The sequence below is a fragment of the Oryctolagus cuniculus genome, chromosome 1 (assembly GCF_964237555.1).
Source record: "Oryctolagus cuniculus chromosome 1, mOryCun1.1, whole genome shotgun sequence".
NCBI classification, from domain to species: domain Eukaryota; kingdom Metazoa; phylum Chordata; class Mammalia; order Lagomorpha; family Leporidae; genus Oryctolagus; species Oryctolagus cuniculus.
Window position 1 is genome coordinate 68,935,888 of NC_091432.1, and position 27,831 is coordinate 68,963,718.

The 27,831-nt window shown below is 44.9% G+C and overlaps 2 protein-coding genes across 5 annotated transcripts in view; one reads left to right on the top strand and one right to left on the bottom strand.

The window, feature by feature from the left end:
* The window catches only part of RSF1 (remodeling and spacing factor 1), a 165,371-nt gene extending 164,859 nt beyond the window's left edge, over nucleotides 1-512 (bottom strand). For both annotated transcript variants that reach the window (XM_002708674.5, XM_017344448.3), the window contains exon 1: nucleotides 1-512. In XM_002708674.5, coding sequence (XP_002708720.2) covers nucleotides 1-187 — 187 coding nt within the window. In that variant the 5' untranslated portion in view covers nucleotides 188-512.
* On the top strand, nucleotides 464-27,441 carry AAMDC (adipogenesis associated Mth938 domain containing). 3 transcript variants are annotated; one of them, XM_002708673.5, is made up of 4 exons: nucleotides 464-803; nucleotides 12,188-12,336; nucleotides 24,493-24,588; nucleotides 27,117-27,441. In XM_002708673.5, exons 2-4 carry the CDS (start codon nucleotides 12,205-12,207, stop codon nucleotides 27,255-27,257), a joined length of 369 nt encoding a protein of 122 aa, XP_002708719.1. In that variant the 5' UTR covers nucleotides 464-803; nucleotides 12,188-12,204; the 3' UTR covers nucleotides 27,258-27,441. The 3 variants fall into 3 exon arrangements, with proteins under 3 accessions (XP_002708719.1, XP_008261724.1, XP_008261734.1); XM_008263502.4 differs by having other exon boundaries at nucleotides 473-716; XM_008263512.4 differs by having other exon boundaries at nucleotides 526-661.
* Nucleotides 27,442-27,831: the final 390 nt, after the last annotated feature.

Sequence of the window (27,831 nt, forward strand, 5' to 3'; positions counted from 1 at the left end):
CTTCTCCGTGGCCGACGTCCGGCGGCGGCGCCTGCAGCACCCGCTCCAGCTCGGGGAACGGCAACTCAGGCAGGTCCAGCAGCGGCCCGTAGCGCTCCAAGAAGGAGCAGACTACGGCGAAGTTGGGGCACGAACCCGGGCAGCCCGGAGGAGCCATCGCCGCCGCCGCTGCCGCCGCCGTCGCCATTTTGAACTGGAGGATGGAGGAGGCGGCGATGGGGGGGTGGGGGGAGTTGGGGGTGCCAAGGAATGGCAGGGCAGCCTTACGGACGACAGGAGGCGCTCTCGAGGGGGCTCCCCTGCGGATCCGAGCGTCTCAGGGACTGCGCCGCGATCCCACAATACAACGGCGGCCCGGAGCAGTCGAGAACCGCGTCAGACGGGGGACAGAGAGGCGCTCCGTGCCTTTCACTTTCCGCCCTCTTTCCTCCCCCTTCCCTCCCTCTACGTCTCCCCTCCCACTTCGGGTTGCCACTGCCTCGTGTGACAGGGGGAATGAAAACAAGGGAAGCGGGGCGGGGAGGCGGGCCGGAGGGGCGGGACTTTCGAGAGCCTGGCCAATAGGCGTGGAGGGGGCGGGGCTGGGTTCCGGCCGGCCGGAAGGCTGACTGCAGGCCGGGTGGTCAGGGAGGGCCTCGCGGGATCGAGAGGACTCTCCGAGGTGAGAGGGCGAGTGCGGGGCCCTGTGAGAAGCCACCCAGAAGAGAAGGCGTTGGGTGAGTTTGCAGGGGCATCCAGGGACTCAAAGCGGGCTACGAGGAGAGGAAAGTTGAGAACCGAATGAGAAGCAGAAAGAGTAGCAGGTAAAAGCACGATTGTGGGAGGACGTTGGGAAAGCGAGCTGTGGGTAGGCGCCTTGGACATGGCTTGGCGTGGGCCATTTTTGTACAAAGTCGCCAAAGTTTGCTGAGGGATATTGCCGGCTGCTGAAGAGCATGAGCAGCGCGACTCTGGGGACCCTGCCGGGAGAGGGGGTCCGAAAGAGTCCGGCTCTGCGCGGCGACTCTGGTGTCGTTGCCGGGGGTGAGGGGAAGGGGCTCTGTGGGAGCCAGGGTCGGAGCCGGGGCTAGGACCCACGGAGAGGAGACGGTGGGACGGCGAGGAGCGTGTGACGGACGGGCTTCCACTCCGTTAGGAGTAGCGGTGGGTGTTCTCCCACGGAGAGCCTCCGAGAAAACCATCAATTATGTAGAGTAGAGTAGAATGTGAAACTGGAGAAGTCAGATACATTATGCATAGGAGGCTTGGATTCAGCCAGACGAGCCACAGCTGGACCGCTTTAGGACCTCGTCAACTTTCGCCATTTCTTGGACCTTTGCTAAAGTGGGTAATAATACAGTACCTACCTTATAAGGTTTTACCAGATAATTCACAGTAAAGTGATTAGACAATGCCCCTGCATGTTCTTAAATACTAGTTGTTGCTGTCAGGGATTAATTTACACAGAATCCAGCTGTATTCATTTAACTGTACAGTTTATTATGTTGAACCGACATTTTCAGAGTGCACTGAAAACTTACTTCTAAAAAGATGCAACACAAAACACAACATAGGAATATATGATTAAAGGAAGATAAGTATGTGGGCAAATAATTGTATCAGGAACTCAGAATATAATTACGTAGTTAAACATTAATTTTTTTCTGTGTTGCCAGGGAAAAAATGGAAAAGAGAGTGAAACCACATTGGTCTTTATCATTCTCTATATATAAAGAAAAACTTATTTATCAAAAGAGAAAAATTCTATTTTGTAAGAGGAATTTATTACTTAGATTAGTAATTCTTAATACACACACCCCTTTTAAAGGAAAAAAAATTGAAACTTGACAGATACTTCTGAATATTCCAGTTCAAGAAATACTAATGTAAGAAATTAAAGTGTAGGGCTGGCATTGTGCCATAGCAGGTTAATCTGCTCTCTGCAACACCAAGGTCCCTATGGGTAATGGTTCAAGTCCCAGTGCACCACTTCTAATCCAGCTCCCAGCTAATGCACCTGCAAAAGCAGCAGTGCTTGGGCCCCTGCATCCACGTGGGAGACCCAGATGGAATTCCGGGCTCCTGGTTTCAGCCTGGCCCTGCCCAGCCCTTTGGGGAGTGAACAAGCAGATGGAAGACTGTCTCTCTCCCTCTCCCTCTTTCTCTGTGTGTCTCTCCCTTTCTCTGTGTAACTGCCTTTCAAATAAATAAATGTTTAAAAAAATAAAGTATAGGCCGGCGCTGCGGCTCGCTTGGTTAATCCTCCGCCTGCGGCGCCAGTACACTGGATTCTAGTACCAGTTGTGGTGCTGGATTCTGTCCCGGTTGCCCCTCTTCCAGGCCAGCTCTCTGCTGTGGCCAGGGAGTGCAGTGGAGGATGGCCCAGGTGCTTGGGCCCTGCACCCCATGGGAGACCAGGAGAAGCACCTGGCTCCTGGCTTCGGATCGGCGTAGCTCCAGCCATAGTGGCCATTTGGGGAGTGAACCAATGGAAGGAAGACCTTTCTCTCTGTCTCTCTCTCTCACCGTCTAACTCTGCCTGTCCAAAAAAAAAAGTATAAATACTTAAAATTGTCCTAAGGGGTGGGCATGTGGCCTAACAGTGAAGAAGCCCTCTTCCCTGTGTCAGACCTCCTGGATTTGATACCCAGCCTTTTTCCTGACAACATCTTCCCGTTAATGCACTCCCTGGGAGGCTTTGATGATGGCTCAAGTAAGTGGGACTCCAGCCACCCATGTGAGAGACCTGAGGTCTCAGCTCCAACCTAGCACTGCCTACTGCCAGCATCTTTTAGAGATCAGACTTGCACATGGTCACTCTATTTGTCCATCTTGGCCTCTCCAAAAAAGTTTTATGTTTATTTTACAATACGACCAACAAAAAGGAAAGCAAAAGAAGAAGCCTTACTTCATGGTTGTGAGTCATCATTTTAAAAGAGGTTTTAATTTAGTGAGTGACAAAATGTTTTAAGGAATCACTGAAATAAATTAGACTAACCTATTTTCATTAAATTCTGAAACAGCCAAGTACACATATGCCTTTACCCTGGGAACCTGCAGCTCCTAGTTTCAGAGAAATCTGACCTAGCATGCATGTTTAACAACAGTTTTATGGAAAAGATATCCCCAAAAATCCTTCAGATAGTCATTATTTAATTAATCTTAAATAAAAGCTACATACACTCTGCTTTAAAATAAAACTGATATCTGTTTTTAAGTTTTTTTCTTTAAAGATTGTTTTATTTATTTGAAAGGCATGGTTACAGAGAGGCCAAGAGAAAGAGGGAGAAAGAGAGAGAAAGGTCTTCCATCCACTGGTTTACTCCCCAAATGGCCGCAACAGCAGGAGGTGGGCCAATCCGAAGCCAGGAGCCTGGCGCTTCTTCCTGGTCTCCCTAGAGGGTGTAGGGGCCCAAGGACTTGGGCCATCTTCCACTGCTTTCCCAGGCCATAGCAGAGAGCTGGATCAGAAATGGAGCAGCTGGGACTCGAACCAGTGCCCATATGGGATGCCGGCACTGCAGGCGGTGGCTTTACCCATACATCACTCCACGGGCCCCAAGTTGATATCCTCATGTTAATGAGAAGAACTTAAAATCAGAAGGAAGATTTAATACATCATTATATGAACCTTATCCACTTGATCCTTTCTATGCTTCTGTTTTGCATTTTTCCAGTACCTTCCCTCCTGCTCTCCCATGAGATAGTAAAATATTGTTCTAAAAGGAAATAAAAACATTATTACTATAATATTCTCCGTGCTCACTATTAGTCAAAGGGGGACTAATAAACAAGGTTAGAGTTTTTGCATTTTCTAGTCCAGATTGGCATGCGAACAAAGTCCTTGGACAAAGATCAATATTCCATATGAATTTAGATAACAGTCCTTGATGAAATACTCGCAAATGGATTTCGGCAACATGTGAAATGGATTATATGCCCTGATCAAATGGTATTAACAATATTCAAACGACACATGACAGTCTTAAAAAAGGTAAATATTCAAATTAACATGGATTAGAGATCTTCAAAAAGCTTTGCAAATAATAAATGAAAAGATACTTAAAATCATTAGTCATCAGTGAAATAAATAAGACTACAGTAAGATACCACTTCATGCCAACTAGGAAAAATATAATTAAGAATAAATTGAGGCTGGCACCGTGGCTCAATAGGCTAATCCTCCACCTGCGGCGCCGGCACCCCGGGTTCTAGTCCTGGTTGGGGCGCAGGATTCTGTCCCGGTAGATCCTCTTCCTGTCTGGCTCTCTGCTGTGGCCTGAGAGTGCAGTGGAGGATGGCCCAGGTTCTTGGGCCCTGCACCCCATGGGAGACCAGGAGGAAGCACCTGGCTCCTGGCTTCAGATCAGCGCAGTGCACCGGCCACAGCGAGCTGGCCTCAGCAGCCATTGTGAGGTGAACCAATGGAAAAGGAAGACCTTTCTCTCTGTCTCTCTCTCTCCCCGTCCACTCTGCCTGTCAAAAAAAAAAAAAAAAAAAAAAGAATAAATGGAAAATAACAAGTGTTGACAATGATGTGGAGAAAACAAAACAGAACTCTCATATACCACATGAAATTGTACATCTGCTTTGGAAAATACTCAAAATGTTAAACATAGCTGTCATTAGAACTGGCAGCTGTCTTCCAGGTACATGAAAAATTTTGTACATAAATGCTCATAGCAGAATTATTTTTTCAAAGATTTATTTATTTGAAAGTCAGAGTTATGCAGAGAGAGAGAGGTCTTCCATCCACTGGTTCACTCCCCAAATGACTGCAACGGCTGGAGCTGCGCCGATCTGAATCCAGGAGCCAGGAGCTTCATCTGGATCTCCCGGACCCAAGGACTTGGGCCACCCACCACTGCTTTCCCAGGCCACAACAGAGAACTGGATTGGAAGTGGAGCAGCCAGGACTTGGATGGATGCCCATATGGATGCTGGCACTGCAGGCAGCAGCTTTACCTGTTACACCACAGCTCCAGCCCCCAGAATTATTCTTAATGTCTAAAATTAGGGGAAACCCAAATATCCACCAAGTGCTAAATACAGATTCCTTAGGTACTCCCTGAAATTCTTACTTAGATCTATGTTGGATCTAAATGTTTGCAAGAACATGTGATTGTGATTCTGGTATTCCATGAAACATTCTATACATCCTGCTTTACCCTTACCTCATATTTTTTTTAAATTCTATGATAGAGGCAGAGAGAGAGAGAGGCCTCCACTGGTTCACTTCTCCATTGCCTCAGAGCCAGGAAATCAATTCAGTTCTTTGATGGGAGTGACAGGGACCCTTGTGCTTGAATGATCACCTGCTGCCCTGCAGGGTACACACTAGCAGAAAACTGGGATCCTGAGCAGAATGAGTACTCAAGTCCAGGCATTGTGATGTGGAATGCAGGTGGCCCACGTGCTGTCTTTAACAGCTGCACCAAATGCGCACCCCTGCCGTCATGTTTTTAGAAGCCCAGCCTATTCCACACAATATGAAAGAAGCCCCTTTTTGCATCATCATAGGTATCTTTTTCCAACTTGGGGCAAATAATGTCACTTTTCATATTTTGTAGTCACATTTTCTTTACAGTCCAACCTCTTAACATCTGTGAAATCTCCACCATAATGGGAACTCAGTTTACCTTTCCAGCTGCATCTCTCATCGTGTACTAACCCACCCTTACTTCATATACCCTGTATTGAGGGTATTCAAAACAATTTATGAAAATTATGTATTACAAAAAAAGCTATGCATGGATTTAAAACTGTACAACAAAATAAATTTATCCTTTAATTCCATTTTCCACAAACTTTATGAGGTCTCAGCATACACTAACAACATCACTGTTTGTGGGGAGCAACCCGGACTAGACTGTTACTGGAATTAAGACTTATTCTATGCATCTGCTCTCCCACAATATGGCGCTGGGAGAGGAGAAAACAGTTTCTACACAGCTGCCTCCAGTTCAGCCAATAAACTGTAGGACTTGCTCCTGATTGGAGGAGAGCAGCGTACTCGGCGTGTGGGCAGCCGAGTTGGGATTGGCGGAGGAGGACTATAAAGGAGGAGAGAGACGGCATGCACCGGGAACATCTAAGGGGAACACCTGTGCAGCCCCCGAGAGAGCCGGCCGGTGGTGTGCCGCTCCCCTGCGGAAGTGGGGAATGTGGCCAGGGGGAACTGCCCTTCCACGGAGGTGGAAGGGACAGTAGCCAACCCGGGAAGAACCAGCAGCAAACCCGGGGAGGGCCGAGCAGACGAAAGAACAGCGCAGGGTCCTGTGTCGTTCCTCCACGAAGAGGGGGAGCGACATAATGGTGCCGTGACTCGGATAGGAAACCTAGGACGGATATGAAACTTAGGAGGGAAGAAACGGGAAGAAATGGGAAAATATCGGAGAGAGAGACTAGCAAACAGCCTAGGGAAAAGCCAGACGAAAAAGGTGCCGGAAGAAGCTATTGAAAGCCTAGGCATAGACTCAGATACGGACTACGGGGGGAAGTTGGGAGAAATCTCTAAGGTCGAAAGCGAAAGTGAAAGCTAGAACAAACAGACTCGGATGCGGACTGTGGGGAGAGGCCAGGAGAAATGAGGGAGGAGTATTGTTGGAAGAAAACTTAGGGAAACATACCGGGTAGAGAAAAATGTTAGGGAAATTGAAGCCGCGGGGGGCAGGCCGAGGCGGAGACGAAAGCCACTTTGAGATTCTCAGGTTAGCCCGGGATTAGGGGGCGAAAAGTTAAAACCAGAAGCAGAAACGTAAGCCCGGTTGGGATCCGTCTGATTAGCCCGGGGAGCAAAGGACGGGTAGCCAAATCGTGGGGCGGAGACGTGAGCTGGGTTGAATTCGCCAGGTTAGCCCGGGGAACTTGGATTGAATGCTAGTGGCGGAGACGTGAGCTACGCTGTGTGACTCGCGGAGGCTGCCGCGCGCAGAGAGAGCGTGCGGGGCTCAAGTAGATAGGGAACGCTGGGCTAGTGCGAAGCCGCGCAGATGAGAGAGGCGCGGGCTGAAGCGGCTCAGAGCCGGAAAGCCGCCGAGAAGCAGCCTCGGGGCGGGCGCCGGGAGGCCGCGGGGATAAGAGAAACGGAAGATAGAAGTAAAATGAGAGAAATAGGAATGCTGGAAGATAGAAGTAAAATGGGAGAAATAGGAATGCCCGGAGGTAGAGAAATAGAGAAATAGAAAGGCCTCCCCACAATACTGCAATGAGAAGGCTTGGATTCGGTCTGCCTGATTAGTGAGGCGATGAGCACCTGCGGGCGGCTAGCAGCTTATGCGCCGCAGGTCACCGAAGACAGGCACAAATTAACATCAATAAGGCCTCCCCACAACACAGCAATGAGAGAGCTTGGATTCGGTCTGCCTGATTAGTAAGGCGGTAAGCACCAGCAGGCAGCTCGACCAGAGTATGAGCTGCAGGTCACCGAAGATAGGCACGAATCAACACCAATAGGCCTCCCCACAATATGGCAATGAGAAGGCTTAGATTCGGTCTGCCTGATTAGTAAGGTGGTAAGCACCAGCAGGCGGCTCGACCAGAGTATGAGCCGCAGGTCACCGAACACAGGCACGCATCAGCGCCTAAAAACCTCCTCACAACATGGCGAAGAGAGGACCCAGATTCGGTTTGCCTGATTGATAGGACTTGTAAGAACCTGTGGCAACTCTAGCAAGTAGAGCAGAGTGTGTGCCGCGGGACACCGAAGACAGGTGCGTATCAACGCCAAAAAATAAAAAGAAAGGGGGATCTGTGGGGAGCAACCCGGACTAGACTGTTACTGGAATTAAGACTTATTCTATGCATCTGCTCTCCCACAATATGGCGCTGGGAGAGGAGAAAACAGTTTCTACACAGCTGCCTCCAGTTCAGCCAATAAACTGTAGGACTTGCTCCTGATTGGAGGAGAGCAGCATACTCGGCGTGTGGGCAGCCGAGTTAGGATTGGCGGAGGAGGACTATAAAGGAGGAGAGAGATGGCATGCACCGGGAACATCTAAGGGGAACATCTAAGGGGAACACCTGTGCAGCCCCCGAGAGAGCCGGCCAGCGGTGTGCCGCTCCCCTGCGGAAGTGGGGAATGTGGCCACGGGGAACTGCCCTTCCACGGAGGTGGAAGGGACAGTAGCCAACCCGGGAAGAACCAGCAGCAAACCCGGGGAGGGCCGAGCAGACGAAAGAACAGCGCAGGGTCCTGTGTCGTTCCTCCACGAAGAGGGGGAGCGACAACTGTTGACAAGAGAAGCCTGTATTTCAGTTACTGCTCTGGAAGTGACAGTACAGAAATGACCATTGACATCTGCTGGTGGCAGGCATAATTCTCAATATGTAAGTGATAAAGTAAAACATGACAAGTAGAACATCCCCTCTGCTTATTCTTCAAACCTATTCCTGTATTTTCTCATATGGTACTCTGTGTTAGAAAAGAAAATCTTTCCTTTCCTCATCCTCCCCATATTTGCCTTTAAAAATTGTTCTTTTTTTCATAGCCACGCTTATTGGCATGTTCTCTAAAAATCACTCAAGAGCACTCTTACTTGTGTTGTCTTTCCAGAGTTAATCACTCTTCCTTCTGATTTCCTATTGTGCTTTGTTCATACCTAATTATTAAATCTAGCATTAACATTCCCTATTCAACCTGGACTTAATATAATCTGACATGTTACAATTAATGGTATATTAATGTATATCTGTAACTTCTGCTAGATTTTGACCTTCATTCATCAAATAATAAAATGCTCCCATTTATCTTTTTATTTATGTTCCCTGTGATTTCTCCTGCAAGCACAATGAGTTGCAAAGGATAGAAGCTCAAAACATATTTCTTGAAAGAAAATAAATTGAAATGAAAATGGCAAACAAATTCTTTTGTTGTTGTTTTTTAGATTTATTTATTCGAAAGGCAGAGTGAGAGAGGTTTTCCATCTGCTGGTTCTCCCCAAATGGCTGCAACTGCCAGGACTGGACCAGGCCAGAACTTCATCTGTGTCTCCACATGGGTGCCGAGGCCCAAGCACTTTTTTTGTTTCCTGTTTTCGTTATTGATTTTTTTTTTAATACACAGAGACAGAGATATCTTCCATCTGCTGGTTCACTCCCCTGATGGCTGCAGTGGCCGGGGCTGGGCCAAGCAGCTTCCAGGTCTCCCACATGGGTGCAGGAGCCCAACACTTGGGCCATCCTCCACTGCTTTCCCAGGTTTATCAGCAGAGAACTGGACCAGAAGTGGAGTAGCCGGGACTCAAACTGGTGCCCATATGGGATGCCGCCGCTGCAGTCAGAGGTTTAACCTTCTGTGCCACAGTGCTGGCCCTAGGCCCAAGCATTTGGACTGTCTTCCACTGCTTTCCAGGTGCATCCACAGGGAACTGGATGGAAGTGGAGCAGCCAGGGCTGGAACAGGCACTCATATGGGATGCTGGAGTCACAGGGAGCAGCTTAATCTTCTATTGTCATGACCCTAACCCTGGAAAACAAATTCTAACTGTAGAGAATGAAAACTTCTTTTCAAACCTCCTATTGTTAGTTACCAGTATATATTAAGTAAAGGTGTCAACAATAAGAAAAGTATCCATTATATATCTGTTTGCATATGGTGCTTTAAAAAATTATAATTGTAAACACACTTGTGCACATTTACAGGTATTACATAAACAGACAAAATAGAAAATTAAATGAGTAAAATACAAACTACTTACTAGCAAATGGAAATGAAGGACAAGTCATTTAATGGCATTTAAGGAAGCAGTAACAATTTCATTCCCAACAGTGAACTATAGGTGTTTAAAGAAATTAGACTTGCAATGTACCTATAGAAGTAAATACATAATGAAGATCAAATAGTCTCTTATTCTTTCTTTATCACTCAGAATAACAAAAGGAAACCATTCTTTTTTGATAAATCTCATGGAAGAAATAGACTTCAGGGGTAAATCAAATACTTACTAAAAGGGACTGATGTTGAGGCACAACAGAGTAAGCCACTGCTAGCAATGCCACACTGTGTTCTGTATCAGAGTACCAGTTCAAGTCCCTACTGCTCTGCTTCCAATCCAGCTTCCTGATAATGTGCCTGGGAAGACATTGTAAGACTGTGTATTGAAAAAAAAATCAATAACAAAAACAAAAAACAAAGTGCTTGGGCCTCTGCACCCATGTAGGGGACACAGATGAATCTCTGGCCTGGCCCAGCCCTGGAAGTTGCAGCCATTTGGAGAGTACTTACTTCCCTGCAACCCATGCAGGAGACCTGGACAGAGTTCCTGGCTCCTGACTTCAGCCTTGCCCAGCTCTGGGAGTTGTGGCCATCTGGGGAGTAAACTAGCAGATGGAAGATAGCTTTCTCACACATACATGCATGGGCCTCCCTTCCCCGCCCCGAACTCTGTCACTCTTTCAAATAAATAAATAAATCTTTAATAACAATACTTAGTAAAAGACTGTATACTTGGAGAGGGATGTTTCTAGTGTCAAGGTAATGTGGTATAATGAAAAGAACCTGAGTTTTGAAGTCTGACAGGCCTAGGTACAAACTCACCTTTATCACTCAGAATTTGTGTTTTTCTTAAAGTTACTTATTAACTTTATGGTATTACTTTCCTTATCTGAAAATGGAAATTATAATTTATAGCTTCAAATTTATTCTTATTCAGATTGATAGATGCAAGTGTACAGTGCCTTTTGAAGCAAATGTACAGATTTTAAACATTTTTTTTATTTGAAAAGTAGAGTTATAGACAGTGAGAGAGAGGGGCAGAGAAAAAGATCCTCCTTCCGTTGGTTCACTCCCCAAATGGCCACCATGGCTGGTGCTGTGCCGATCCGGAGCCAGGAGCGAGGTGCTTCTTTCTGCTCTCCCATGCGGGTACAGGGGCCCAAGCACTTGGGCAATTCTCCACTGCCCTCCCGGACACAGCAGAGAGCTGGACTGGAAGAGGAGCAACTAGGACTAGAACCCGGCACCCATACGGGATGCTGGCGCTGCATGCGGAGGATTAACCAAGTGAGCCATGGTGCCGGCCCCAGATTTTAAACATTAAGTTCAGAGTAGAAAGCCTTCGTCCATCATTAAAGAACATCAATACCTAGATAAGTTAACTTGACCATGCTAATGAAATATAATGAAGAGACACCCTGCTAAGTATAAGGAGCTTACACACAATAATTAAATTATCCTGGCCGGTGCTGCGGCTCAGTAGGCTAATCTTCCACCTTGCGGCACCGGCACACCAGGTTCTAGTCCCAGTCGGGGCACCGGATTCTGTCCCGGTTGCCCCTCTTCCAGGCCAGCTCTCTGCTGTGGCCAGGTAGTGCACCCCATGGGAGACCAGGATAAGAACCTGGCTCCTGCCTTCAGATAGGCGCGGTGTGCCAGCCACGGTGGCCATTGGAGGGTGAACCAACGGCAAAGGAAGACCTTTCTCTGTGTTTCTCTCTCTCACTATCCACTCTGCCTGTCAAAAAAAAAGAAAAGAATTATCCAGAGTCCTTGAAACTGAGTGTGGGACACAAAGAAAAGCCGGAAATAAAGATGATCAGGAACTAAACCAGACAAGGCCAAAGCATACCCATATCTTAATTTTATTTATTTTCATTTTACTTTAAAGGCACAGAGGCATATCTTCCATTCTCTGGATCATTCCCCAAATGCCCACAACAGCCAAGGTTGAGCCAGGCTGAAACTAGGATCCCAGAACTCAATTTGGGTCTTTCCCGTGGCTGGCAGGGACCCAAGTACTTGAGCCATCATCTGCTGCGTTCCAGGATGTACACTGGCAGGAAGCTGGATGGAAACATGGGCAGGACTCAGTTGCAGGCACTCCAGCATTAAAGTGGCTTTAGCACTGTTCTGTAACACCTGTGCCACCTCCCCATGTTTTTTTAACAGAAAATGTTGTATGAATAAAATATTTACTTATTTATATGTTTTATTTAAATTTACATATTTAAAATTGAATATTTTATATAGATATAGACGTTCTGGGGATTTCCTCTGGAGTCAGAGAGGTAATTGTAGTATTTGGTTTCCATGGTTGGATGATTCAGGATTCCAAGAATAATAGTTACTGTTTTGACCTCTAAAGAAGGGACAGCCACATAAATGAGAAAGACGCTTCTCGAATCATGGAGAATTGGAGGTTAGTATCCCTGTATTTTGGAGGTATTTCAACTTTATAACTGATTTAGTATATTTTTATTTTAATTTCAGATTTCACTTAAATTCCTATGTCCTCCCCTGAAATTGCTTCCCTTTCATGGGGACAAATGAAAGTGCAAGGCTGTACCACAACCTATAAGGACTGCAAAGTGTGGCCAGGGGGCAGTCGAGCCTGGGACTGGAGAGAAACTGGAACTGAGGTAACATGCATGTCTTTGGTCAACACTACCAGAGGCTGACCAACTTGAAAGTAATTATTTCTGTCTTTTGTTGAACTATAATTCATTACCATTAAACCCATCCTTTTAAATATACACTTGAATGGTCTTCTTATATTCTTAAGCTTGTTTGACAGTTACCACTGCTAACTATTTATCACCCCAAAAAAGAAACCCATAACCATTAGGGGTCAGTGCCCATTCTTTCTTGCCCTCAGCTCCTGGCACTGACTCATCTTTCTGATATCATTAATGAGCCTGTTCTAGATGCTTCATGTAAATGAAACTATTCTTTTTTTTTTTTTTTTTTTGGACAGGCAGAGTTAGAGAGAGAGAGATAGAGAGAAAGGTCTTCCTTCTGTTGGTTCACCCCCCAAAGGGCTGCTACAGTCGGTGCACTGCGCTGATCTGAAGCCAGGAGCCAGGTGCTTCCTCCTGGTCTCCCATGTGAGTGCAGGGCCCAAGCACTTGGGCCATCCTCCACTGCCTTCCTGGGCCACAGCACAGAGCTGGACTGGAAGAGGAGCAAGCGGGACAGAATCCAGTGCCCCAACTGGGACTAGAACCTGGGGCACTGGCACCACAGGCAGAGGATTAGCCTATTGAGCCGTGGCACCAGCGAAACCATTCCTTTTTCTTAGGAATAGACATAGGGATAATTTGCTAGGTCATATGCTAACTATGTTTAACCTTTTGAGAAACTGCCAGACTGTCTTCCAAAGCAGCTGTGCTGCTGCCTCACTCGACGGGGAGGGGGCAGGAGGCACACATGCTCACCTTTCTTGCCAAGTCTCAGTCTGCTCAAGCTGCTACAACAAACAGACTTAGCACCTTAAACAGTAAACATTGATTCCTCAGCAATTCTGGAGGCTTGAAAGTGTGAGATCAGGATGCCTGTATGGTTGGGTTCTGGTAGGGAGCCTCTTCCAAGTTCCTGTTAGTGATCCTCTCTTGTGTCCTTACATGACAGAAAATGAGTCAGCTGTCTCTCTGGCTCTATCTTAAAAGGGTACTAACCCCATCCATGAGCTGTCTCCCCTCAAAACCTAATTATCTCCCATAGGCCTCAGCTCTCAATAACAGCACTTTAGTGTTAGGGCTTTACCAAATGAACTTCGTAGAGACAGAAATATTGAGTCCATTCCAGCAAATTTGTATAGATTTTTTTCTAAAAATGTTTCTTCATTTGCTGTTTGCTTTTTGGGCCATTTCCAGAGGCTTTAAAGGGTTTAAGTTTTAGTTACTTATGTGGGTTTTGTAGGGCTGTTTGTTTGGGTTTTTTGTTGTTTTGTTGGTTTTAATAATTTTCACTCAGGAACAGGTCAGTGGATTTCCTAGGGCGGGTAATGATGGAAAGAGATCCTTCCTTTCTGAAGGATGATCCTGTTTAATGTATCCCTTATCTGAAATGCTTGGGACCTGAAATGTTCCAGCTTTCATAGTTTTTCAGATTTGGGAATATTCACACAGATTCTACCAGTTGAGCATCCCCATTCCCAAAATTCAAACTCCAAAATGCTTCAAAATCTGAAACTTTTTAAGCACTTGATCCAATTTTGGAGCATTTTGAAACTTGAATTTTTGGTGTAGGGCTGTTCAGCCTGTACAAGATAAAGGTAAGTCTGCTAGTAGACTTTTGGAAAAGATTTCTTAAACTAATAAAAAAGTACGTATGTTCCTAGACCAAATATTTGTCATTAATGTTTTGATAACTTTATCTGTATAAAATGTTTCCTTTGTAATCCTAAATGTTTTATCTTATGTATTTTAAACATTATTCTGAGGGGCTGGTGCGGTAGCGTATCAGCCTAAGTTGCCAGCTGCAATGCCAGCATCCCATATGCATGCCAGTTTGATTCCCAGCTGCTCTACCTCCAATCCAGCTCTCTGCTGATGGCCTGGGAATAGCAGCAGAAGATGGCCCAAGTGCTTTTGCCCCGACAGCCTTGTGGGAGACCTGGATGAAGCACCTGGCTTCGGCCTGGCCTGGTCTCAGCCTTTACGGCCATTTGGGGAATAAACCAGCAGATGGAAGATCTCTCTCTGTCTCACCATCTCTCTCTCTCTCTCTAACTCTGCCTTTCAAATAAATGAATAAATCTTTAAATAAAAAAAATTCCAAACATCCATTACTCCAAGAAGAGAACCCCATAAGCCTCACTAGTCTGCCGGAGGAGCCTGTGGCACAAAACCAGGCCATTGCCCTTGTACAGTCAGATCATCTCGGAGGCTGTTAATTCAAACAAGCGATAATGAGAATGTGACTCAGGCAGTGTCCTCAGGGACAGATTCCAGGAATCTTTTAACCTCAACTTACAGAATCTGTTTTTATCAGCAACACAGCCAGATAACAGCACTGCTACCACCCATTTATGCTCATTTAATTTTGGCAGAAGAAAATGCTCCTTTGAAAGTATAATTTAGGAATATTTTCCTTTAAAATGTAACATAAAATGTCCAAACCATAAAAAATACCATCCTTTTGTTTAGCTGGCATAGTAGGTAGTAGCTGGACATTTTCCCACAATCTTTCTCCCAAGAAAAACACAGTAAGGTTTTGTGTGTGTGTGTGTTTTTTTTTTTTTTTTTTTTTTTTTTTTTTTTGGACAGGCAGAGTTAGTGAAACAGAGAGACAGAGAGAAAGGTTCACCCCCCCCCCAATGGCCACCATGTCCAGCGCTGCTCGCCAATCCGAACTCAGGAGCTAAGTGCTTCTTCCTGGTCTCCCATGCGGGTGCAGGGCCCAAGCACTTGGGCCATCCTCCGCTGTCCTCTCGGGCCACAGCAGAGAGCTGGGCCAGAAGAGGAGCAACCAGGACTAGTACCCGGCGCCCCAACTGGGACTAGAACCCAGGGTGCCGGCACCGCAGGCAGAGGATTATCCAAGTGAACTGCGGCGCCAGCCAAACACAGTAAGATTTTACAAACTTGGGTCATTTGACAGAAAGCCTCTTAAAGGAGAGGACCAGAATCACATACTCAGCAGGGACATGAGCCTTAGTGGTTTGCCCTGAGGGAGTGGAGGAAGCACAGGAGATGGTGCAGTTTGGACTCCTCAGTGACGGTCTGAGGTGCCACTTCCAGGCCTCTACAAAGCATGCACACCCACAGCCATCACAGAATTCTTTTTCCTTGCTCTGTATGCAATACCCTGGGCCTGCTGTGCAGCAGCACAGCCAGATTTATCACTGGAGTTCCACTGCTCCAGCAATTCCGATGGGCTGCGGCTGTCTCCAGCCTCTGAATCTCCAGAGGACTGTGGTTTTGCACTCTCTATGACCTTCCACTTGACTTCCAGTAGTCAGAGCCTTCTTTCATCGTACTACAATGTGAGCTTCAGAGGCTAGAGCACAGTGCTGCTCCAAGGAGGTGCTGTTCTTTCTTAAATAAGGAATCATTCAGTATTTCAGGTAAATGCATTTATTTAAGGAAGGTGAAGATCTTGAGCCCTGATCTATTAAATATCTACCATGGTCACGTCACCAGGAAAAAAAATGTTAAGTTATTTAAATTATATTTTAGTTCCAGGTGTTTCTGGGATTGATCACATCACAGAGCTGTGGAAGTAAAAAAGGGCATCTAATCTATTCTCATGCAGTCTGTAAGAATAGCTGTTGTAATCAAGTGAATATGTATCCTTTTTTGTGTTTTGACTTTTTAAAAGTTATAAACTTCAGGGTAGGCATTCACCCTATTGGTTAAGATGTTACTGTATCAGAGTGACTGTATTCAAGTCCCGGCTGCACTCCCAATTCTAGCTGCCTGCTAATAGTATGCACCCTGGATGGTTGCAGATAATGGCTCAAGTATTTGCATCCTTGTCATCTACAACGGAGACCTGGATTAAGTTCTTGGCTCCCAGCTTTGACCTTGCCCATCCCCAGCCATTGAAGGCATTTGGAGAGTGAATCTGTAGATGGCAGCTCTATCTGTCTGTCTCTTTCTCGCTCTCAAATAAATATTTTAAGTTACAACTTAAATAGCTTCAGGAAGACAATAATTTCTCTGAATCTTTCCTGATCATTGGGAAACCAGGGAAAATGGAGACCGAGTCAGTGTCCGGAGGTGCTTGGACATTAGCTCTGAATCCTTCCCAACATGAGGGTGCATTCTTGCTGCCGATCTGTTTGGTTCACTTTTCCACATGCAGGTGTTCTAACCTGAAACACGCTTTGGTATTCCCTTAAACATGAGTATAAACAGTTTTAGTGTAAATTCTCTAGAATGGTGAATATAATGGGATAGCAGTGGGAGAGAATTTTGCTTTATTATCAGCTGTAGAGTACTGACTGAGTCTTGAAGGTCACCAGCTATACACCACCCAAGGAATCAGGAGACATGAGGAAAGCCCTCCTAGATAGGGTGCATCTCTACTGCTTTGTGTAGCCACCTGGCTTCTGTTTAGTTCTGTTACCTTGGGCAAATAAATCAGAGAGCAGGTGCATATGTATATGTGCCTGTATGTGGTCTCTTCCTGCTAAACTGTAACTCACTTATTCTACTACACTTAAAAAATATTTCATTTCAAAATAATTTCAGACATACAGGAGAATTACAAGAAAAGTACAAGGAGGGGCTGGCACTTTAGCATAGTGGGTAAAGCCATCACCTGCAGTGCCAGCATCCCATATGGGCTGCTCCACTTCCAATCCAGCTCCCTGCTATGGCGTATGGAAGCAGCAGACAGTGTCACTCAAGTCTTTGTGCCCCCGCACCTGCATGAGAGACCTGGAAGAAGCTCCTGGCTCTGATCTTTGGATCTGCTCAGCTCCTGCCATTGCAGCCATCTGGGAAGTGAATCAGCAGATGAAGACCTCTCTCTCTTTGTCTCTACTTCTCTCTGTAACTCTGTCTTTCAAATAAATAATAAATCTTTAAAAAGAAAAGTACAAAGAATTTTCGTGTATTTTTCACCCAGATACAAAAGTAACATTTTACCTTGTTTTCTTTATATCCTCTCTACCAGTAGACAGGTCTTTTTTTCTGAACTGCTTGAGTGTATTGTAGATATTATATCTCTTTACTCCTAAATGTTTGTGTATTTCATAAAAAACAAAGACATTCTCTAACAATCACAAGTAACAGAAAAATCAGGTTGGGCCGGTGCTGTGGCATAGCTGATAAAACCGCCGCTTGCAGTGCTGGCATCCCATATGGGCGCCAGTTCAAGTCCTGGCTGCTCCACTTGCAACCCAGCTCTCTGCTGTGGCCTGGGAAAGCAGTAGAAGATGGCCCAAATCCTTTGGCCCCTGCACTCGTGTGGGAGACCCAGAAGAAGCTCCTGGCACCTGGCTTTGGATCGGTGTAGCTCTGGCCTTCGCAGCCAATTGGGGAGTGAACCAGCAGATGGAAGACCTCTCTATCTGTGCCTCTTCTAATGTCTCTGTGCAACTCTTTCAAATTAATAAATAAATCTTAAAAAAAAAAAAAAAAAAAGAAGAGTGGAGGGAACTGCTCCAATTCTACCACTTAAAATCCTACCATTTAAAAAAAATCGAGAAATTAACAAATACTGTTATCTAATAAACAGACCTTATTAAAATTTAGATTCCATATTAATGGAGTTAATTCAGCATATAATCTTTTGAGGCTTGCTTTCATTTAGCATAATATACTGCAGATTCATCCATGTTTTCATGTTTATCAATAGATTATTCTTTTTATTGATGAATAATATTGTTTAAATTGAAACATAATCTGTTTATGCATTCATCAGTTGGTGAATATCTGGGTTGTTTCTGGTTTGGGGCTACAATACATAAAGCTGCTAACAACATTCAAATACAACTGTTTGAACACAAGTTTTCATTTCTCCAGGATAAATAACCAGACGTATGACTGCTGACTTGCATCATAAAGAATATTACGAGAAACTGCCAAGCTGTCTTTCAGAGTGGCTATACACTTTACAACACCACCAGCAGTATATGACAGATCCAGTATCTGTAGCCTTGCCAGCATTTCATATCCCATTTTGGTTTTAATGTGCAGGTCTGTAGTGACTAATGATACTGAGTCTTTTCATGTGCCTACAAGCTATTCAGATCTCTTCTTTTGTTAAGTGTTCAAATATTTTGCCCATTTTCTTCATGTTATGTTTTGAGAGTTCTTTACATATTCTACATACAAGCCTTTTGTATGGCAAATGTTTTCTCCCAATCTGTGGATTTTCTTTTCATCTTCTTACGAGAGGTAGGGGAGAACATGCTATGACTGAAGAACCAATGGAGGGCTAGTGTGACTGGCGCATGGAGCACAGGGAAAGTGCGTGCAGTGAAGCCATGGAGACTGCTGGGAACTTACAGACCACATTAAAGAATCTGGCATTTATTCTAAGGGGATAGCAGACCATTGAATACTTCTCTGCAGAAGGGTGACATGAATGGTTCTGTGTTTTGATGAGATCACTCTGGCTACAGTTTGAACAATGGATAATTGCAAAGGACTAGAGTAATTTTGTGGAAACAAGTTAGAAAGTTACTGTAATAGTCCAAACAAAGAATTAAACCAGGATAATAGCCATGGAGATGTGAGAGGAATGAACAGGCTAAAAAGGTAATAAGTAAATTTCTAGCCAATTTCCATGCACAGTCTTTGTGGGAAAATGTTTACTATTTTAACATTGATTGGATATGTAGCTGTAGGTTTTCCTTGGATCTTTGATGCCCTTTACCATAGAGAAAAAGGTTTCTGAAAGGTAAACAGAGATCGCCCAATCACTGATTCACTCCCCATATGTCCACAACAACCAGAATTAGGCCAGGCCAAAGCCAGGAACCAGGAACTCAATCTGGGTCTCCCACTTGGGTGGGTGGCAGGTATCCAATTACTTGGCCCATAACCTGCTGCCACCCAACTGTGCATCAGCAGGAAGCTCCAACTGGGAGCAGTGCTAGGAGTAAGCCCACACACTCTGATAAGGGATGCAGACATCCCAGAGGCTGCGTAACACTATGCCAAACACCTGTCCCTGTTGAGTGGTTTTTTTTTTTTTTTTTTTTTTTTTTTGACAGGCAGAGTGGACAGTGAGAGAGAGACAGAGAGAAAGGTCTTCCTTTGCCATTGGTTGACCCTCCAATGGCCACGGCGGCCGGCGCACCTCATCTATCCAAAGGCAGGAGCCAGGTGCTTCTCCTGGTCTCCCATGGGGTGCAGGGCCCAAGCACTTGGGCCATCCTCCACTGCACTCCCTGGCCACAGCAGAGAGCTGGCCTGGAAGAGGGGCAACCGGGACAGAATCCGGCACCCCGACCGGGACTAGAACCCGGTGCGCCGGTGCCCCAAGGTGGAGGATTAGCCTAGTGAGCCTTGGCGCGGCCATCAAATGGTTTTTCTAAATCAAATGAAATGTCTTTATTCTAGATGAACAATAATAATTTTTGAATACTGAACCAGTCTTGGATTTCAAAATATTTTATTGAATATTTTCACTAAATGTTTAATAATTCACCAATGAAATCAATGCGTGCCTAGACTAGCTTTTTTCTTTTTTTTTTTTTAAGATTTATTTATTTATTTGAAAGAGTTAGAGAGAGGAGAGGCAGAGAGAGAGAGATCTTCAATCCTATGGTTCACTCCCCAATTGGCCACGATGGCTGGAGCTGGGCCTTTCCAAAGCCAGGAGCTTCTTCCGGGTCTCCCACGTGGGTGCAGGGGCCCAAGGACCTGGGCCATCTTCTACTGCTTTCCCAGGCCATGGTAGAGAGCTGGATTTAAAGAGGAGCAGCTGGAGCAGCCGAGGCTAGAACCAGCGCCCATATGGGATGCTGGCATTTCAGGCCAGGGCGTTAGCCCACTGTGCCACAGCACCAGACCCTAGCTTTTTTCCAATAGAAAGGTTTTGTTATAAATTCAGTTTTTCACAGATATAGAACTATTCAGTTTCAAAGAAACAACTTTTAGCTTTGTTGATTTTCTTACTTGATTGTTTATTTTCTCATGTTTTCTTTAGAGATATTATTTTGCAGCCAGCGCCGCGGCTCACTAGGCTAATCCTCCGCCTTGTGGCACCGGCGCACCGGGTTCTAATCCCGTTCGGGGTGCCGGATTCTGTCCCGGTTGCCCCTCTTCCAGGCCAGCTCTCTGCTGTGGCCCCGGAAGGCAGTGGAGGATGGCCCAAGTACTTGAGCCCTGTACCCCATGGGAGACCAGGAGAAGCACCTGGCTCCTGCCTTCGGATCAGCGCGGTGTGCCGGCCGCAGCACGTCGGCCGCAGCGGCCATTGGAGGGTGAACCAACGGCAAAGGAAGACCTTTCTCTCTGTCTCTCTCTCTCTCACTGTCCACTCTACCTGTCAAAAAATAAAAAAAGAGATATTATTTTGCTTTTTGTTTTCTAGCTTTTGAAAAAAGAAGCATAAACCATTAATTTTAGATCTATTTCTGCTGTAAAGGTATACTTGTCTCTTTAAGTATTATTTAGCCATGTCCCATAATTTTGATGTATTTTACTTAATCCTTTATTTAAAAAATAATTTATTTTGCTCAATTACCAATTATTTGTAGCTTTTCTACTTATCTTGTTGCTAATAATTTCTAATTTAAATCCATAATGTCATATAACATATTCTTTATTATTTTACTTCTTTGAAATGTATTGAGTCCTATTTTATGTCCTAGCATATAGTCATAGTGAATATTCCATGTGCACTTGATAAAATATATGCTGCCATTGTTAGGATGGACAGCCTAAAAACGTGTATTAATTCAAATCAATTATTCTTGGTGATTTTGTGTATTCTCAGTATTCCATCAATTACTAAGTGATGACTATTAAAATCTCCAACTATGGTTATGATTTTGTCCCTTTAGTTATAATATTTCTGTCTTCACATATTTTGTAGTCTATTGTTAAAAGTGTACAAATTTGAATTTTGAATTGTTCTTAATGAATGAAACCTTTCAGAATCACAAAATGACATTCTTAACTATAGTAATACTCCCCATCTTCATGTGATATTAATATAACCACATTAGCTTTCTTAAGTTTAGTGCTGGTATTTTAAATATTTTTCATCATTTTACTCTCAGTCTGTGTTTTTATATTTAAAGTGCATACCTTTTAAACAGCATTTAGTTGGATCTTACTTTTTCATATAGTCTGACAATATTTGAGGTTTAAATGTTTCATCTTGCTATTTGCTTTCTGTGTTTACCTGTGTTCTTTGTTCTTGCCTTTTTATTGAGTATTTTTTAAGGTTTTTTATTTATTTATTTGACAGGTAGAGTTACAGACAGTGAGAGAGAGAGAGAGACAGAGTCAGAGAGACAGAGAGAAAGGTCCTCCTTCCATTGGTTCACTCCCCAAATGGCCGTAAAGGCTGGAGCTGCGCTAATCTGAAACCAGGAGCCTAGTGCTTCTTGCTGGTCTCCCATGCTGGTGCAGGGGCCCAGGCACTGGGGCCATCCTCTACTGCTTTGCCAGACCACAGCTTAGAGCTGGACTGGAAGAGGAGCTACCGGGACTAGAACCAGAGCCCACATGGGATGCTGGCATCGCAGGTAGAGGATTAACCTAATGAGCCATGGCACCGGCCCCAATCAAGTGTTTTTGCTTTTTGTTTTTGTTTTTAAGATTTATTTATTTAAGGCCAGCGTCGCGGCTCACTAGGCTAATCCTCCGCCTTGCGGCGCCGGCACACCGGGTTCTAGTCCCGGTCGGGGCGCCGGATTCTGTCCCAGCTGCCCCTCTTCCAGGCCAGCTCTCTGCTGTGGCCCAGGAGTGCAGTGGAGGATGGCCCAAGTGCTTGGGCCCTGCACCCCATGGGAGACCAGGAGAAGTACCTGGCTCCTGCCATCGGATCAGCGCGGTGCGCCGGCCGCGGCAGCCATTGGAGGGTGAACCAACGGCAAAAGGAAGACCTTTCTCTCTGTCTCTCTCTCTCACTGTCCACTCTGCCTGTCAAAAAAATAAATAAATAAAAAATAAATAAATAAAAATTTTAAAAAAGATTTATTTATTTATTTACTTGAGAGGCAGAGCCACAGAGAGAGGGAGAGATAGGGAAAGGTCTTCCATCCGCTGGTTCACTCCCTAAATGGCCAGAGGTAGGATGATCCAAAGCTAGGAGCCAGGAGTTTCTTCTGGGTCTCCCACATGGAGGCATGGGTCCAAGCACTTGGGCCATCTTTTGCTGCTTTCCCAGGCCATAGCAGAGAGCTGGATCAAGCAGCTGGGACACAAACCAGCACCCATATGGGATGCAGACACTACAGGTGGAGACTTAACCTACTACACCACAGTGCCGCCCCCTAATGAAGTATTTTTTAAATATACTGTCGCCTCTGGACCTGTTGACTCTGTGTGTGTGTGTGTGTGTGTGTGTGTGTGTGTCAGAGAGCCAGCGATCGCGAGCACATTATGACTCAGTGGATTGAGCTGCCACTTATGACACTGGCATTCCGTATCAGAGTGCCAGTTTGAGTTTCAGCTACTCTGCTTCCAATCTAGCTTCTTAATGATGTGCCTTGGAAGGCACTGGAAGATGGCTCAAGTACTTGGGTCCCTGCTACTTATGTGGGAGACCAGGATGGAGTTCTTGGATCCTGGCTTTGGCCTGGCCAAGACCTGGCTGTTGTGGCCACTTGGAAGGATTATTGGTTTCTTCTCAGTATTTCTAGTGCCTACTCTAAGACTCGCACAGATTAAGTCACTATAAGGTTTGTTGAATGAAAGAACAGAGGTTTATGGACAAAGGAAGCACTGCTTTGTGTCTCCGAGCTTCAGTGCTGAGGTCATCGTCCTTGTTGAGATACCTACCAGGTAAAGCCCAGTAATGTTGGGCTGATATTTACCAACCTCTGACTCCCACATCTCCTTTGCCAATTCAGAGTAGTTCAGAGGCCTCCATGCTTGAATGTTGGATTCATCTTTGGTAAATACTTTACCTTAAATAAGCCTGGAAGACTGTTTCCATGTTTTAAAGCGTAAATAGAAGTTTCCTAAAGTTAAGAGGCAAAGGAAACAATATGGAGATTCTTGTAAAATCTTTCTAAAGTATAACATGATACACAGTGCTTTCTTTTCCCACCACACTTATCACTTTATAGCTGAGTCACTTTGACCTGCAGTTTCCAAGGCCTTGCCTTTGCTTTGTGCCTGCTGTTCCCTGACCAGTAAGTCCTTATTTATTTCAGAGGCAGAGTTAGAGAGAGGTTTTTCATCCACTGGTTCACTCCCCAGATGGCTACAGCAGCTGGATCTGGGCTGATCCAAAGCCAGGAGCCAGGAGCTTCTTCTGGGTCTCTTATGTTGGGCCATCCTCCACTGCTTTCCCAAGCCATTAGCAGACAGCTAGATTGGAAATAGAGCAGCCAGAATGTGAAACGGCACCCATATGGGACATCAGCCTCTCAGGTGGAGGCCCAACCCCATGCCACAGCGCTGGTGCCAATCAGTTAGTTCTTGTCTGTTCTTTATGTCTAAGTGTTACCACCTCTGGGATGCCTTCTCTGATCACCTCCCTAGCCTGCCATATATCATTTAGGTGCCATTTTGCCCTTACAATATCCTGAACTTACTTATTTGTAGCACTTGTAAAACTATTGACATTTCTCTTTAGTCGTCCATATTTTTCTTTCCTTTTTTTTAAGCTTATTTTTTAATTTTTTTTATTTTTTGACAGGCAGAGTGGACAGTGAGAGAGAGAGACAGAGAGAAAGGTCTTCCTTTTGCCGTTGGTTCACCCTCCAATGGCCGCCGCGGCTGGCACGCTGCGGCCGGCGCACCGCGCTGATCCGATGGCAGGAGCCAGGTACTTCTCCTGGTCTCCCATGGGGTGCAGGGCCCAAGCACTCGGGCCATCCTCCACTGCACTCCCGGGCCACAGCAGAGAGCTGGCCTGGAAGAGGGGCAACCGGGACAGAATCCGGCACCCTGACCGGGACTAGAACCCGGTGTGCCGGCGCCGCAAGGTGGAGGATTAGCCTAGTGAGCCGCGGTGCCGGCCCATATTTTTCACTACCTTGGAACTCTTTAAGGGCAGCACTATATCTTCTGTTATTACCAGGGCCCAGAATGATGCTTGGCACAGATTAAACCTCAGTAAACCATTTCTTAGATGAATGGATTTCACAAGAATGCCTATTGAAAAGAAAGACTGAAAGCAGGTACCTGTCTACTTTCTCTTTCCGCATCCAGCATTCTCCTGGCGTGCAGCCTGCAGATGTAAAGGAGGTTGTCGAGAAGGGTGTACAGACACTTGTGATTGGCCGAGGCATGAGTGAGGCCTTGAAGGTATGTATTGGTGTGTACAGACTTCCCGAGGGCAGGGGTGACCCCCTGGATGTCTGTCTCTGCAGATAGCTCCTTCTTTGAAGTTCATCTCTACGTACTGTGCACTCTGTGCTGAGATGCAGGCTGGTATTGGTTGCACATACTACTCTGCCTCATCAGAGTGTTAACCTTGAGACTGTGTTCTTTCCACTGTTTCTCAGAAATGCCTCAACCCCATAATTCCTCAAGATCTACAGTTATAAAAACAGCCATGTGTTTTTTAACAAGAGGACACAGTGAAAGGCCACCACAAAATATACCGAACACCAAAGTAGGGGAAAAGGTTTATTGGGGGCTGGGGTAACCGACAGGCTGCCTCCCCATACACGAGAGAACAGCAGCCTGTGCTAGAAGAGGTCTTACATACAGGGTGGGGGTGGCGCTGACGCTTGTGGTTGGGCCATCTGGTCACCTGGCTTCTAGTAAGCCAGGCCGGGCTTAGGAAGGAAAATTATTGTACAAGATGGCAACAGGGCCAGAGCCTAAGATGGCATCCAGGGCTTGAGATGGTACCCGAGATAAGATGGCACCATTGTACAAACACACAGTCTGAGAAATGCAGCACCCTTGTGTGAACTTCATAGAGTGTACTTACACCAAGTGAAATACTACAACATCACTAGGTCATACTACCTTATGGGACCACCCTCATCTAGGAGGCACATTGTTAAGTGAGATGATGTTGTAAAATGCACTGTATGTGGTAGTTCTTTAGATTTTAATACTATTTTACATTTTTGTGGTATATTTCAGTTCTTTTTCTTCTCTTAAACACATCCAAGTTATGCTTTTCTCTCCCTTCAGAACAAAATATTTTTTAAATTTTACTTAAAGAAACAACACATGTTCATTGTAAAATAAGATTCAGTGCAGAAATAGAAAAGTTCAAAGGTGAAAGATATCCCCTCGCCAGCATCCCCATTTGATATATACTGCTCTAGTGGTCTCTGTTCACATCTGCAATTATAGGCACACTTATATATATAAATACAGATGTGTACAATTGATGTACACTTGTAACCATTTATATAAACAGCATTACACTTATGTATCCTTCCCTTTTGTCCCCAGTTAAATTATTATATCATGGACTGCCTTGCACATAACTTTACAGAGGTGTGCCTCTTTCTTTGCTTTATATATATATATATATATATATATATATATATATATATATGATTCTGTTCCCTGAGGAAAGTGCTCTTTATTTATTTATATTTTCTTAATTTACATCAGTTTTTCCCCCATGACAGTAATTCCTGTCTTTAAGACTTTCATGGTTGATAGGAATTATACACTGCTATACTCTTCATGATTTGGTGACTATTTTAAGATTTGCTTTATATGAGTGAAGTTGAATGTTTTTCCCTTTGATGACTGTGTGCAGCCCATGCCTATTTTCCTGTTGGACTATGGTCTTTTTACTTTTTATTTGTTGAACTCTTTGTTAAAATATGTTATCTCAAAATAAATATTTATTAAAATATGTTATCTCAAAAATAATTTTTAAATGAAAGAGAAAGACTTGTTATAAATCTTCCATGCATATAAAAAGGTATTATAAAGCATATTACAAAATTTTTTCAGAGTTCTTTCAGAGTCTAGTTAAAATCTATTTTAAAAATATATGCAGGACAAGCCAGAGTTGAGAAAATATCCAATAACGATTGTCACTGTTTCATTCACAAATACCTATCAAGCACTTCCTACCAGGAAGACACTCTTCCAGGCACTGGAGAAAACGAGCTAAGTAAGATAAACAAGGTCCATGCCCCTCATGGACAATTGAGAAAACTAGATAATTTCAGATAACAAACGCTGACGAAAGCAGTGACTTAGGTGGGGCTGCTTGCGGGTGGCAAAGGCAAGCCTCTCCGGGAAGATGTTGGAGCTGCAGTGTATATATTAATCCATCGTCACACAAACACTGTGATCCCTGTTTTACTGCAGGGGAAACTGAGGCCAATTCACTTTATATGGCCAGGCAAAGGTCTTGTAGGTGGTATATAACAAAGTTAGTATTTAGATTCAGGTCATTCCAACTCAAACTTTTCTAAGTTTAGTGTGGGTTCTTTAGCATGCTAAACATTTTACATCAATAGCCTCAGTTGGTTCTCATCGAAACTCTGTGCACTGGGCGGTATTATTCCTAACTTGCAGACGTGGAAACAAATGCTCAGAGAATTTAATTCACTTACCTCAGATTACACTGCCGGTAAGGACTTAGAGCCAAGGCTGGCTCGCAAATCCATGCGTTTTCCATCTCGCTTGACCTTCAGGCATGGGTATTCTGATACTTCTGTGAACTTCTCAGAGACCTTTTTGACTCATTGGGGCTCACTGCCGAATTTTGTACTGGTGATTTGCTGAGTGACCGAGGAATAACATGCTGCTGTGACATTCTGTGGGTTGCACTTGCCACATGGCAGGAAAGGAAGCCCTGGAGGGGCCTCTCCTCTTACTTACTCCTCTCTTTTCCTCCTTCCCAGGTGCCTCCATCAACTGTAGAGTACCTCAAGAAGCAAGGCATTGATGTGCGGGTCCTCCAGACAGAGCAGGCAGTGAAGGAGTACAATGGCCTGGTCGCCCAAGGGGTCAGAGTGGGAGGTGTCTTTCATTCCACCTGCTGATGGAACCCTAAGAGAGTAATAAATCACGAGGCAGTGATGCCTGTGTCACCCTCACCATTCTCCTCCAGGCATGTTTAAACACATGCTTAAGTCAGATCAAGTTTTACCATGTACTAAGGGTTGGATTGGATATATGGAAACCTTCAGACAAAAATAAAGCCAGTGCCTTGAAAGACAAAGAAAAGTGTGTGCACTAAAATCACATTGCATATCAGATAAGTCCACTGCCTACAATGCCAGCATTCCATATGGGTGCTGGTTCAAGTCCTGGCTGCTCCATCTGATCTGGCTCCCTGCTAATGCACCTGAGAAAAGCAGAGGACGATGGCCCAAGTCTTTGGGCTCCTGCACCCACATAGGAGACTCAGAAGAAGCTCCTGGCCCCTGGCTTCAGCCTGGCCCAGCCCAAGCTTTTGTGGCCATCTGGGGGGTGAACAACAGATGGAAGATCTTTCTCTCAAGCTCTCAGACTTTCAAAAACATAAATCCTTAATAAAAAGAAAATCACATTGCAATTGGTACTTTGGAATATTTATCCATCAATGTAACTAATACATATTTTTTAAAGATTTAT